The 15,504-nt window shown below is 42.6% G+C and overlaps 1 protein-coding gene across 1 annotated transcript in view; it reads left to right on the plus strand.

Moving 5' to 3' along the window:
* The window catches only part of Plxna2 (plexin A2), a 194,212-nt gene that overhangs the window by 133,533 nt on the left and 45,175 nt on the right, over positions 1-15,504 (plus strand). Inside the window, exons 10-12 of the mRNA XM_021173227.2 lie at positions 6,103-6,303; positions 8,188-8,284; positions 11,098-11,288. Coding sequence (XP_021028886.1) covers positions 6,103-6,303; positions 8,188-8,284; positions 11,098-11,288 — 489 coding nt within the window. The remainder of the gene's footprint in view (positions 1-6,102; positions 6,304-8,187; positions 8,285-11,097; positions 11,289-15,504) is intronic.

Raw genomic sequence — 15,504 nt, forward strand, 5'->3', positions numbered from 1 at the left:
AGAACTGCTTCCCTGCTACTCATGATTAAATGATCAGCAAAAGACCTTGGGGGCAAATGCAGACTTAGGTCCCCTGATCAATCTAACTTTCATTTTTTAGTATCCGTGCCTTGGGTGCCTTGCCCTCTTCTCTCCATCTTCTTCCCATGTCCCCATCAGAGGGCAGATGCTCTCTTGCCCTCATTGCATGCTGGCTGTTGGCACAACACTAGAACTAAATGGAGTCTGTGAGTGAAGCCCAGAATCCATCCAGCTGCTGGCTTGCCTCAGCAAAGGAAGTGGAGTGTAGTTTCCTAGCACAGTGGCTAGGGCCTCTTTCTCAAAGTCCTAAAATACAACTGAATCTTTTAGCCACAGCTGACAACACATTTCTTCCTAGTCAGTGGCTTACAGGATCAGATTTTTTTCTATTCAAAGCTCTGCTTTAGGGAACCTCATTCCCCAAAGTTCAAAGAATAAGAAAAGTGCATGTGCACAGTTTGGGTAAAGTTGTTTTAGAGACTGTAAATCCCTTAGATATCTTTCTAGGGTTACTAGGATATCTTTTTACCAGTTCCTTCAAGCCCCTCCTCCAACTTTGAATCAAAATTTCATGCATACTTGGTAGAGGCAAAATTTCATGTATACTTGGTAGAGGCAATGTATCACTGATTAGCACCGCCAATTAGCACCACCGATTAGCAACACTGCAACAGTCACGCCTCATGTGTTCATAGTTCTGCACCTGTGGCACAGTTCTCAGTGTGCCTTCCCAGGAGTGTGTCATCAGCATCACCTGCAAACTTGCTAGAAATTCAAGTTCATGGGTGCTATCCCAGATGAAGCTAAAGAATGAGAACCACTGACAGATGGCATTTCAGTTGACTCTCTAAACTGAATGCAGTTTCACTTAACTCTTATTTGACATCTATAGTAACCAAGAGGCCAACAGCTTGGAAATATTTCCCAGAGCTATGGGAAATTAAGCATCCAGGAAAATCTGATTTGTTTGCTCTCTCAGATAATTGGGACCTGTGAGCATATTGGTCTCTGTGGTCATGGTTATGCTTGTAGGCATGGCTTTGGTCTAAAGTCTTGCTGTTGGTCATGAAAGCTCAGTTGTGGCTGGACCACCACAAATCTATCTCCAAAAATGGAAATACTTCCCATGAAAGAGTTAGAAGGACTATACTTCAAAGTTTCATCTATCCACATCCTTCCAGAAGCTGCTGAGCCAAATCTATGCTTAAGCCTGACAAGGAAAAACTGACAAGCTGGGCCAAAGCACATGCAATTCTGCAATAGGAGTACACTAGCTTACATCTACTGCATATTTTCATGTGTATGTTACCTTGTTTGTGAATAAATTTCTTTTAGTCTTCACTATTATTAAGCTGATTTTGTGACAGACAGAACTGAGGCTGAATATTCCTGATTGTTGGTCAAAGAAATAAGGATGTGAGAACTCAGCCAAAATGGTTTTGAATAAGCTTAAATCTCCTGACTCTGCTACATTTGTACCTAGCCAAGAAATACACAACAATCATATTAACAGTTGTTAAAACAGCTTGTTACCACACAATCATTGCATATCCCTCCTTTGTTAATCTAGTTGTCAGGTATGGCTGACTCCATTTTGTACATGAAGAAGCAGAACTTCATCCAGACCATCTCTCAATCTCTTTGAAGGTGCTGAGCTTCATCTTCTCTACACCCTCCCTCAGTTAGAGCCCCTTAGCTTTCTGACAGGCTATTTCCCAGCAACATGGTGTTAGCAGGTAGTGTACAGGAATATGAACTGCTGCTAGCCTTGAAGGCTCATCTACCCCCGCAGCTGACACAGGCCTAGTGAGATGTAGATACATAAATATCTTTTTTACACCCATCCCAAGGGGAAGAGAGAACCAAATAAATCCGATTAGCTTACCAGGAAGCTAGCTGCTCTCACTCTTTGAAGTCCAGTGGGTGAAGATAATGCCATTTCCACATGGAAGAAGTCCTTTAGAGGACCAACAAGTCCTCAGCACTGAATTAGGGGAATCCCAACCAAAGTGAATGGGCATCAAGGCAGTCTCGCTGGCTCTTACAGGACCCTGGGGTGTTCTCACACAGGACATCTGATCACCTTCATTTAAACTGAAACACCTGCTGAAAAGGCTTGACTGCAATGTGGAGTATTAAGAGGAGATAAAACGACCTAAGGTTGTTGTTGGGAAATCTGCAGTATTTGACCAACTTTGACGAACATCTTTATATCTACAAAAATGATATTTATGGTTATTGGCCTTCTTGTTCTTAGGACAAAAACATCATTCTCTCTCTTTCCCTCTCTCCTTGCTCTCCTCCTCCCTCTCTGTTTTCCTCTCCCTTCCTCTTTCACTTTCTCATTTCATCCTATGATTTTGCGTGTGTGTGTGTGTGTGTGTGTGTGTGTGTGTGTGTGTGTGTAAAAACAAGTGGCATGGGAATGGCTTTAGATAGGATCTATGACCTTTCCAAGCCCCAGCTGTATTGACTTTCCAGCAACCCTGAGAGTTCTTGGCTGTCAGTTCTTCTGAGTCTGCCCTTTGTCTCACCAAGGCTATTTCTATCCAAACTCCTGTCCTTCACTCATGACCTCATGGATCCATCTCACAGACCAGGTGTGAATCTGATCTGCTTACAAAGATGCAGATTGTGAACTTGGAACACCAACCACTTCTTTCCTTTACACTGGGAATAGAATAAAAGTCCTTTTCTACGTGGACCCAGAGCCACTGCCAAATGAACAATGTCCAATGCATCCTCTTGCTACTAGGTCAATCTTGAGCATGTTTAGGCATTAGGGAAGAGCCTATTCATCATCTTTAAAACTAGTTTTTAAAAGCCTAAAAGAGCACAGAGTTTTCTAAAATTCTAGACTGTTCTTTGAAAATATATGACTCATGAACAACTCCTGCCCATGACTTGCCATCCTCTAAGATGGATACACATTAGCACATATGAGCATATTCAGTTATCACTCCACAGCCATAGAGGACATGGACTGGTTCCAGAACCTTTACAGATTCCAAGTTCCTTCTCTTTAAACAGTGTGATATTTTCATAAAAGCATACACAGCTTGTCTTCTACCTTAAATGGTCTCTAGGTGACTCAGAACCAATCACTCTATGTCAGTGTAGTATGAGTAGCTGTTTTCTTTATTTGAGAAGATATCACAGTGGGGACCCTATGTGTATCTACTATATGTATAACTTTTGTTTTCCAAATATCTTTTGTCCTTGGCAGGTGGAATTCATGGCTACTGAGGGCCAAATATGGGGAGAATTTTTGTCCTCAAAGCTATAAAGGATGCTATAGTCTTCTTTGCTGACTGTAGACATCATACTTCCAAAAGCATATCTTTAAGATTCTAGACCTAAGGCTAGAGAGATGGCTCAGTAGTTAAGAGCACTGACTGCTCTTCCAAAGGTTCTGAGTTCAATTCCCAGAAACCACATGGTGGCTCACAACCATCTGTAATGGGATCTGATGCCCTCTTCTGGTGTGTCTGAAGAAAGTGACAGTGAATTCACATATATAAAATAAATAATAAGATTGTAGGCCTCCTGAAATTTAAATTTGTTCTCTGAACTCATTAGAGAAACAAGAACTTTTTACAGCAATTGATTCAAAATTTGAATCAATCAATCAACATCTATCTATATGTGTGTCTGCCTTTAAGTCTGTACACACATGCATACTTATACACATGCACACACATATATACATACACATACACACATACATACATATAAACACATACACACACACACACACACACACACACATACCATTACACATTAGACTTATTTCTATCATAAAGTTTAGCCTGTTAGATTCTAGCCGGATTTTCAGCTGCTGGATGGATATGCTTCTTTTCAGAGGTATACCTGGGTTTCCTAGGTTTCCTGGATATAAATCTGTGAAAGACTCTGTCAAAAGTGCCTGCAGGGGATGAAAGCAATAGAGCAGTTAGGAGCAGGTTTATGAGTCGGCAGCTTGAGCAACTGGCTCCTAAACTGGGACCCATCTGTTTTGGGATTCCTTATGATCCTGCCCTCTCAGAAAACCTGTTTTCTAGAGTCTTCCTATGCAGTGACTGGTATCCAGGAGTGGCCAAGCTTACCCTGGAAGTCTTCCTAGTCCTTCCAGACAGGTCTCAATAGGAAATTCTGGCTCTAGCTCTGTATAAATGGCCATGCTCCCCCATAGATAGGTCTGTGCCTGTAAGGTAATTATGGAGCTCCAGAAACCATGGCTACAGACTACCAATTGTAGTCCCAGCTTGAGAATCAAATTGCTTCTCAAGTTTCCCTTATTTCTTACCAACCTCCAAAGTTGGAACTAAAAAGAAACTTCAAAATTCTTATGTCTATTGCTTTATCTTCTCCTTTACAATCACTCTCCTGCAAACAATGGCTAAGTATCCACCACACAATATGAAGACTTAGGATGTGGGCTGGAAAGGTTCAAATTCAGTCCTTGAGAAGATAACAGCCCAGCAAGAAAAACAAATCTACAGAAATTGTGGCTCCAAAGATTCAGTGCAAACATAGACCCAGAGTTCTACCTGAAGACAGTGCAGGAAAGGGTCAGGCCAGACTTCCTGAGCCAAGCTGGAAGGCTGGGTAACAGATGATCAGCTATCTAATTATGTTGAAATAGAACAGGGGCCAGAAAGAAGATGGCAGTGGTCAAGAAAAATTAGTCTTTGATAGGGAGAAAAGTGTGTGCAAAGGCCCAGATGCATTATCAGTATGAGGTGTATGCTCCCTCTCCCTCTCCCTCCCTCTCCCCCTCCCTCTCCCTCTCCCTCTCCCTCTCCCTCTCCCTCCCCCTCCCTCTCCCCCTCCCTCTCCCTCTCCCTCTCCCTCTCCCTCTCCCTTTAATGCATGAGTACAGCATTCTAGAACTATGTGTTCAGTATGTCCAGATTATGATATACAAAAACAAACAGATTTACAAGCAAGTAGGGACCAGATTATGATCGACCTGCAACTGGGATACGGAAAAAAAAAGAAAAAGAAAAAGAAAAGGGACTTTTGTGTCCACACAAAGAAGCTGGCCAGTTCTGTAGATCTACAGTAGAGACTGTGATTATTCAACAACCTATGATGGCTTCTGGCATCCAGTCTCTTCTTGGAGACTGTCCACACCTTATAGAAAGTCCAGCAGTTTTGGTACTAAGGCAGCAAATACCAGCAGTACCTTCTACAGACCTTCTAGTTACATGAGCCCCTATACATTCCCCAAATCCTTTCAGGAACTAATGTCCAAAGGACAGGGAATGTGGAGTCCCTGCAAGAACTCCCCGGAGATTAAAAATGTTTCCACGTGAAGACTTTCCACATCTGTCCTGTAGTGGGCAGGGCAGGCAACAAGACTCAGATCTTTGCTGCAGGAGGACAAAGTTGACAGTGTGGTGTTGGACCTCTGCCTCCAGACATAGACTGAGCAAAACTGACCTCTCCCATCTCTCTTACATCTTTCTCTTGGCCCCTCCCTACTGCAATTCCCTATTTGAGTTTTGTTTTCCAAAACAATATAGCATTCCCACAAGGTAATGAAATGAGATTTAAAAAGAAAAACAGCAAGTATTTAGAGAATAGCTGGGGGGAGTGGGAAGGCAGGTACTTGATCCCCCTCCTGGAAAGCTGGAAAGCCTGGCTCAGCTGGAACTGAGAAGCTGAAGCTGTAGATAACAACTGCCTCAGGCACCAGACAATGTAAAAGGCCAAGGGGCTGGGGAACCAGATAAAACCAGAGGTGGGGTGCCTGAGCTGGGGACATGAACTCATGGAGGCTCTTTCATCTAGTCTCCAGAGATAAAAACCCACAGTTTGCCATACTGGTGTTTGAAAGTTAATACCTAAATTGTAACACACACCTGAAGATTAGGGTGGCTTGTGGAATGGTTGACAGTATCAAAGCCCAGCAGGAGGAAAAGATTCCATCCTCCCCAGTGACTCAATGTGTCTCTTAAATAAGGTGCAGCTCTTCTCATGGGCAACCTACCTGGAAACAAGAAGGTCCTGTCCTGGCTCAGGTGAGGAGAGAGCTCTGAGTTGAGGACTAATGAAGCTCTCTGCTTGCTCACCTAGGACTGTCCCCAGCTCGTGCCCACGGAGGAGATTCTGATCCCAGTTGGGGAAGTAAAACCAATCACCCTTAAGGCCCGAAACCTGCCCCAACCCCAGTCTGGCCAGCGAGGCTACGAGTGTGTGCTCAGCATTCAAGGGGCTGTCCACCGGGTCCCTGCCCTGCGTTTCAACAGTTCCAGTGTGCAGTGCCAAAACAGCTCGGTAAGCAGCTCACCCATATGACAAGGCCTTAGATCATGTTGCATCACAAGCAGCATCCATATTACAAGAGACAGAAAAACCTGTAAGTACCCTGAGCCATTGAGTCATGGTCTCAGAGGAGAGAGCACCAAAAGAGCCTTAAGGGTAGACGTTGAGATCTGGGGGACCCTTCTGAAGTTAAAGTACACAGTTTTGCCATTGGGAAAACTTCTTCCAAAAAAAGAACCCACCCCACCCAGAACCCTATCGGCATTCAATTTGTAAAGATACCGGAGGGTATCTCTAAGATGAGGATGGACAGGAAGGGGTGGGAGGAGAGGAAGGAAATATAGCATTTTAGGAGCCACAATGAGTTAAACCTACCCAGAATGGTGGACAGAAAGCATGAGGTGTTTAATTATAATTTCAGCCCAGAGAAGATCTTTTTATCTGCCAACTCCCTGTCTCTGACTGTGGGGGGTCAGCTCAGAGATGAAGGGCTTGACAAAGGTGTTGAGGAAAGCTAATTCGCCTGGGAGAGATAAAGAGAATCTGGGCCTCTTATCAGGGAGCTGTCAGATTCTGGGGTCACAAGCATTTGATAGAATTTGTAATCGGTGCCAAGTGCACAGGAAGCCAGACTGAGAAAGAGAGCACAACAAAGGAAGAAGGCAAGGGAAGGTTGGGTGGGAGGGCCATGGTAACGTGCTCTCCAGAGCTAAGCCCATGGCTAGAAATGGGCAGACATAAAGAGAGACTACCCAGGAGACTTAGTGAGGCACAGGGGAACTGGGCCACCCAAGAGGTTGGGAAGGGCTTGAAAGGCCTCAGTGAGGTCAGAACAGGAGACCTGATGGGGGCCATTCTTTTTCCTGCTCCGTTAGGAGATACCCAGAAAGACATGAGCCCTTTCTTTCTTAGACACTAATCCAGGTAAAACCTATCTGTAGAAGGAGGAGGCTGGGGAGATAGCACAGTCAGTGGAGTGCCTGCCACCCAATCATAAGGTCCTGAATTTGGATCCCCATACCTACATAAAAGTGCTGGTCACAAAGACTCACAACTGTGAGCCAAATGCTGGGTATGGAATGGTGGGGGACCATTGGATCCCATTGGGCACTGAGTGTAGCAAGATCTATGAACTTCAACTCAATCTCAGAAAATAAAAAGAATGATTAAGGAAGATATCCAGCATCAACCTCTGGCCTCCACATGCATATGTGCACACGTATATATGCACATATGCACAAAAACACATCAAAACCTTACCACTTACTCCTGCTAGACCAACCAGCCACTCCACAACTGTTGCCACATGTCCTATTATAGGTACTAGGTCTGAGAGAGCAGTGAGGACATTAATGTTGTGTCCCCAAACACATGGACTCTAGAAAGAATAAATGCATGCATGAAAGAATACATTGTAATTCCTGAGAAGTGCCATACAAAATACAGAAAATGGCAGTATAAAAAGTCCAAGGCTAGGAGGAAGCAGGGGATATATGTGTGTGTGGAGGGCTGTGTGTTACTAGCCAGGATATCAGAAAGACGCAGGGAAGAAGAAAGAGAACAAGACTAAGTAAACAGGGTAAGCTCAAAAGTTGGCTGTTGTAGGGAGAAGCGACATTTCTTTGAGTTGCATACTCAACCAATATACAGAGAGGGGCTTCAGCAAGTGTGTTTAGAACTGATGGATTTAGCAGGAAAAGGGAGTGGAGATCTGAGCCTATTCAGGTTTCAGAAAGAACTGATGGCTAAACCAGAAGCTTAGGCTGGCTCCTGGAGCCTTATTGACTAGAAATCAGGGGTCATCGAAATAGGTATCATTAAGCAGTATGAGGAGTTGCTCTGCACTCTGGCTTCCTGTGACAGAGAGCCTTGAGAGCTTTTATCCTGTCCCCACAGTACCAGTATGATGGGATGGACATCAGCAACCTAGCAGTGGACTTTGCTGTAGTATGGAATGGCAACTTCATTATTGACAACCCTCAGGACCTGAAAGGTAAGCAACTGCTTCCAGGTACAAGTTTGATATTTTCATGACCTTGGGAAAGGCTGGGGTTGGAGAGATCAGAGCAGGCTGCTGCTGTGCCTTGAATAGCACACTCCCTCTGCCAGCAGAGTTCTTTGGAGACTTCTAAAGCAACATTTGAAGCCATCAAAGGAGTCCTGTTGGGAGCCCTGTTTTATTACAGCCAGAGAATCTACAAGGTGGCTGCCTGTTCATGTGTACTATTCTCTGGTTCCAGTGACTTTGGAGTATCTATAAAACCTAACCTAGGAGAACAGCAGACAGAGTGTCCTGACAGCTTCCCTAGAAATGGAGACAATGCTATCACTCAGCCTCTCCTTACCATATTCTCAGCCCTGATCACTGTCACAGAACAAAAAAGGCTTGTAAGTGTTATGCTCTAGTCCTAAGACCAATGGGGGATTGGCATGCTAACTCAGGTTCACATATTGAGCAGAGAAGCTCAAAAAGTGGGGCTGGGTTAGAGCAAGAAGGAAATTCTAAGGCTCCTGTCCTCTAATCTCACATTACACTCACTCAGAAAACAGGCCCTGGCAGGTCCACCCTCAGGGCAGCCATTCAGAATGACCCAACTCCTAATACTTGCCATATAAGGCACTCATTATGCAATTTATTTGAAATTGTTTTTATTACTTATCTTAGTAACTCTAAATGTGTGATGTTATTATTCTCATCCTATAGATGGTGAAGCTGAGTCATATAATAAGTACTGAGATAGAATGATTTTAGAGCTGGCATGCAATTTAGTACACACACACCAGAAGGCAGTTAAGGAGAGAGGAGGTTCTGAAGGTGCTTCAGCATCTATGGAATACAGGTTCTTGTCCCAGGTACACCATTAAAGTCAATGTAGCCTAGACTGTAAGATGGACGTCAGTCTAGGTAGTTTGTGTTTACTTGTTCTTAGACTAGATTTTTTTCAGACATTTTCCTTGCCAAGTTAGATCAGTTAACTCCCAGAGATTGCATCCAAAGATTGCACCCAGAACCTGGAGGAAAATGGCCATCAGTTCCAGACTGGTACATCAGACTTTTCTGACAAGGCTCTATAATTGCACAAGCAGCTTTGGCTTACCTTCCTACTTGTGTCTACCAGATCCACAGCATCAGAGAAAGCTGTACATAAATTAGGTTCAGTGGGACACTGAGTTTAAATACCCAAGTTCTCAAATTCAGCCATCCAAGATCCATTTCTGGTGCTTCTACCTAAACCATGAAATTTCAGACTAATGGTGGCACCTCTCTACATCCTACTGTCTTCACACAGTCTCAAAGGGAAGACCACTGCTCAGGGTCTAAGGAACTCATGGTTAAAGACTATGTAATTAATATTTGTAAACTCTTCACAAATACTTGTTCAATTTCAGATTTCCTTTGACTATCCTGTGCCTTGGAGACTCCAGGTACAAGAGTATTTAGGGCTTCAAGTGCTGAATAGTCTGTGCGGCTAGGATAGGGAAAATAGACGAAACAGAAGTGTCCTGGAGTGCTATGGAAAAATGAAAAGTGCCTCTCCCCTTGGGCATACACCTGACCTCCAGCAGAGACACACAGCCAGGTCACAAAAGCTTAAGACAACTTGGCTGGAAAAGGTGAAAAGTAATTTTCTGAGTCATTGCTCATTAGCCACCATAGGATTATTTCCAGGAACCTCCAGGATCCCCATATCTAATGGGGTAATACTTACACATAACCACAGATATCTAAATCATCTCTAGATGACTTACAACATATAGTTGAATGTAAATGTGGAGAAGACAGTTGTTACATGCTAGTTATCAAGTAATGATAGCAAAATATCAGTACATACATATATAACTACTTCTAGAAGCTAAATCCATCAGCTGATTATATTCATCTGGAAAATTCACTTGGATCTCTGAATTCTCAGTACTAACAAGAAAAGAATAAGCCCTGAGCTCAGGACACATAAAGCTACACTTTATGGCTTGTTCCTCTAGGGCCTCCAAATTAGAAAAAAATCAAAACAAAATGTTTGCAGAATAATCATGTAATCTATCAGGAACTAGTTTGTCCTCTCTGGGAAAATACATTCTTCATCTACGCTGGTATGAATAGGGTGGACTCACTCTCTTCTTGCTACCATGCCTCCTACTTCAGCCACTTAGACTTTCTTTAAGCATAAGCTGACTCTGTTACCAGACCCACACAATTTCTAGGGTGCCAACTGAGATTCCTGTCTTCTCAGGACCCAATATCAGCAGCACATGAAGCTTGAGACCAGTACCCATAGTAAGCTGGGAAAGTCACTACATCTTTTTGAGCTTCATTCAGTTTTAAACTTACAATGAAGAAATGAGCCCATATCTCTCATTTGTGAGGGACAGCTCAAGAGCACTGATAGAGTTCAAAGAAAAGGTAGTAGGTGTGTACATAGCATCTAGTATATCACAGGCACTGCTGAGTACTCACTGTGCAGCACCTCTTTCAAACCTCCCCACAACCAACTATTATCTCCATGATAAATATAGGTAAACAAGATTTGGAGAGGCTAAATACTTTGTCACACTGCTAGCAAGTAGAGAAGTCACAATTAAAGCACAGATCTGATTCAGTCCAGGAGCAAAAACCTTTAACTCATTATTTTCTGCTGTGCCTCTGGATGACTGCCTAAGGCACCCTATTCACTCTCCATGCTTTGCTCTTGCAGGGGTGGTGACCCCAATGTTGTCTGTGGTTGGGGCAGATCTGTTGCACCTACAAACAGAAGCTATGTGGTGAGCTTCTGCAGTCCTATCTATGATGGTCCCCTCTCTTTGCAGTACATCTCTACAAGTGTGCAGCCCAGCGGGAAAGCTGTGGTCTCTGCCTCAAGGCTGACCACAAGTTCGAGTGTGGCTGGTGCAGTGGTGAGCGCAGATGTACCCTCCACCAGCACTGCCCCAGCACTTCTAGCCCCTGGCTTGACTGGTCCAGCCACAATGTCAAGTGCTCCAACCCCCAAATCACAGAGGTAAGTCTCCAGCTTCCAAAAGAAAAGGGAACAGCCAGGGACATATGAAAGAAATATACTTATGAATGAATCCCTGGACAGGGAATATTTGATGGAGAGATAGAAGATCTTGTGCATATTGACTAGAAACAGGCACACTTATGCTCTGTGTCCTGCCTTAGCTCAGCTGCATGACTAGGTTGACTGAGCCAGGTAGGGACAAGACATTGACTCCATGGTAAAGAAACATTTCAGAAAGCAGCTTTAGCTTCTCTCAGCTATCTGGGGAACTATAAGTAGTTCAGAAGTGCAAAACTGGAGACTGAAGAAGTAGGGAGACCATATGTCAGCTTCATGATATTTGTCAGTGTTTTGCCTTGGTTCCAATTTGTTTTGTGCGTTTTCATGGGAATAAATAAAGTAATTAATTATACTAGGAAATGATGTTTACAAAATAGAGAATTGCAAAGAAAGATAAGTTGGTGATACAGAGAGAAAGAACAACTACTTGGGTGTGAGTAGTCTGGAGAGGCACAGTTGTGTCTTAATTGGGTTGCTGTCAACTGCTCCCCAGTCAGTAATTGTCAGTTTTCTTTGAACCTAAATTGTGCATTCCCTTTTAAAAACAAGGGCCTAGGCAGGTGCCATGACAGTTTGCAAAACATGATTTCAGAGAGAAACGATTTCTGTCTTCATCTTTCTAAGCTGGTGCACTGTCCCCGTCTCTGCATCATTTCCCCCAAAGCCATTCCTGTGTCATGGAATATTGGGAAAGTTATTGAATCCCTTTCTAACCCAATCAGAGCCTCAGTTCAGTTTAAGGAAAACAAAAACCTTAAGACCAAGGGCTGTTGTAACCTTCAGATAAACTGTTTGAACAGGGAGCAGATATCTTATTTATCATGCTTGGCTTTGATATATTTAATTCTTATAGCAAATGTGAGAAGTTAAGTTTTCTCAGATCCATTTCATAGAGGAAGAAAATGAGGCCCAAATCCACATAGCAGATTAGAAGCCACACTAGCATTTAAGCTCAGATTTCATTTTAAAATTACGTAAGAATTCTCTATGATTTTGCATATTGTATATTGTATAGTACAATATATAAGGTGAAACACCACTTACTGTATACTACAATATACAATAAGTATATAGCATATATAATAAGTATACAATATACAATAAATATATTGTAGTATACAGTAAATGGTATTTCACCTTAATTAATATCCATTCCATTGCTAATATAGACCAGATAGATGTGACTCCTCCATGTGAGGGGTTCTATGTCAAGTGCTCCAACTCGAAAATAACCAAAAGGAGACCCTAAAGTTCCAGAGAAGGAATTGAACACAAGACCATTAGAAGGAAGTACATGTGTGTCTGTGGAAAAGAGTGCAGGTGATATGGAGGGGAGGGAGCTGCTGCATCATGGTACTGTTTTGTAACCGGATAAACTTACACAAGTGTAGACCTTGCCCCCAAACAGGGAGTGTGGCTTTTAGTACTAGCTTACATTCAGATGTGGCAAGTGACCATGCCTGCTGGCTTTCTCAATGGAAGAGAATGTTGTAAAGAGTGCTGACATACTGTCATGCTTCAGCCTTTGCCCTCATAGAGCTAACATCTTAAAATCTTTGAAGCTCTGTGTCTTAGCTGTTCTAGTGATTTTTGGCAACTTCTGGCCTGAAAACTTATATTGTTTCTTGTTTTGCAATATGTCTTTCTGCTATGGTTGTCAGTCTCTGTGCCTGTCAATACCCGTGGTGTCTGGAGTTAAATCAGGAGAAATTCTGTCATCAGCACTTCCTACCTCTACAGGCTCTGGGACTGCAAAGCCTGGTGTCTGTCTGCTCTCAGCCTGGCTGGAGCTTCTATAAGCCCCAAGGCAAGCTGCTCACAGGGAAGCCTCTGCCTCCACCACCCACCCTGTTCACAGACTGAGGACTGACAGGCTGCTGGCTTCACAGAGGACACCCAAATTACAGGAGGCTAATTAACCTCCTGAGGTAATTAGGCTATAATTGATTTTTCCAATGAATGTATCAGCAACAGAAGGTGTTCCAAGGCTCCTAAGGGTAATTTTCATATTGAGGATGTTGTGATATTAAAGGACTTCTTGGGAAGAGACACACCTGTACTGTGCTCCAAACTCATTCAGGCATGTCACTCTGGTAAGGGCATATGGCAGGAAGTACCTAGGTCTGGAATGACTAGTCACTATTATCTGTCCTATTTTCTTTGATGTTGTATCTCTTACCTTCAACCAGACCCTCCTTCATCTGTGAGTTGTTTTCTGTTTCTTCTAGCTAGTCACTTATGAAATAATTATAAATTTATAAAATAGATACAAAAATTGTACAAAGAACATTCATATCTTCTTTACCCAGGTCTTTCAAAGTTACCATCTTAAAAAAATATAATGTAAGCAGCTGGGTGTGGTGGCACACGCCTTTAATCCCAGCACTTGGGAGGCAGAGGCAGGCAGGTTTCTGAATTCGAGGCCAGCCTGGTCTGCAAAGTGAGTTCCAGGACAGTCGGGTCTACACAAAGAAACCCTGTCTCAAAAAACCAAAAAATAAAAATAAAAAAAAAATAAATAATAATAATAAAATAATGTAATTATCAGTTAATGTTGATCTAATGAGTTAATGTCATCATCCAGCATATATACTTTATTAGCATTTTCCTAGTTGTCAAATGATACCTTTTTCTGATGCAAAATCCAATGTAAGGTGGAATCTGGGAGCCAGTGTGATGTTTCATGATGGCATTGTCTTGTCCCTGTGGTCTTTTAATCCACAGCCCTAATAATGACCTTCATGGTACTAAAGAGTTATTTTTGTTGTTGTGTTGTCTGATTGTGTTGTCAGTGTCCCTCAATTTGGGTATACCAGATGTTTCCTTGTGGTTTAATTCAGGCTGAATACTTTGGGTAAGAACCATTAAGAGAAAGAACATAGTAAGCAACTTGAGGGAGATCTGAAAGGAGTAAGAATCTACCAGTTCTTGCTGATATGCTCAGACAAACATTTAATAGGAGGGGAGATGCATCTTCATACTAGTATCCCAACTAATAAATATAGAAAGAGAAAAAGAAAGTCACAGTTTTTATGTGCACAGCTATAGCTGTTTCCAGCAAGGATAGCCTTTAGATACAAAGATGGGGTGAAAGCTGATGAGAAATACAATATTCTACAATCTTGAGCTATCTTCCCATAAGATCATTAATTACAGTAGGAGCAATAGTAGCTTCTTGGTGAAGAAAACTGACCAATTCTCTCCCCACCTCAACTAAACAGTCTTCATATCACCAAAATAACCTTGAAGACCTTCTAATACCCCCCTAAAAGAGTACAACCTCTTTTCTGTAGCATTTTTACAATAATAATATTTTCAAACTAATCTTCAAAAGGAATCAACTCATTTTTTTTCAACTTTCTTGTATAATCCCTTTGTGCTGACATAGCTCTTTTTTTGAATCTCATAATTATGATACCTGTTTGTATTGATAATCTTTACATTTAGTCTCCCTTATCTTCAGAATATATGTTGTCCTTAGTACCACTCAGAGCAGCCAACATAAGCCACTAATTATATGATCCTTCTAAATGGTGCTTGGGAAGGTCAATAATTTGCCCAAAGTCACATATCTGGTTAGCAGTAATACAGAGGTTGAAAATGAGGGCTCTTTGTCACTAGGAGCAGAGAGTATCCTGTGCGCATACACTTTCCCACTTTACTCCATCCCAAAGTATCTCTGTGTGTCCAGCATCAGAAAGGTCCTCTTAGAAGATACCAGCAGGCATCTGACTCAGTACTGCAGCACCCTTTGAAATAAATCTTAAAGTCACCTGTGCTTAATTTTTGCCCTACACAATCCAGTTCAACCACATGTCTATGAATAGAGAAAACAGTTCAAGAATTTGGGGACACATGTGAGCTTAAGGCAACTATATTTTCCTATCAGCCATAGTCTTTTTAATGCCTACCCCACATGTTATGTGACATGCCTTTGTCCACCCGTGCAATAGTGATAGAAGTGAATCTTCAGTCCTCTGGGTTGAGATCTGACCTTTGAGGCATCTCCTTCTGGCAGGAGAACCCAGATGGTGTGCATCTGTAGGCTGGGGCAGAGGTCAGGCTAAACAAGGCTCAGAAGTTTTGAGAAACAGAGGAAGAATCACAGAGGTAGTATCCCAAACAGTGACTAAAAACCTACTACGCTTGAAATCTG

The sequence above is a fragment of the Mus caroli genome, chromosome 1 (genome assembly GCF_900094665.2).
Source record: "Mus caroli chromosome 1, CAROLI_EIJ_v1.1, whole genome shotgun sequence".
NCBI classification, from domain to species: domain Eukaryota; kingdom Metazoa; phylum Chordata; class Mammalia; order Rodentia; family Muridae; genus Mus; species Mus caroli.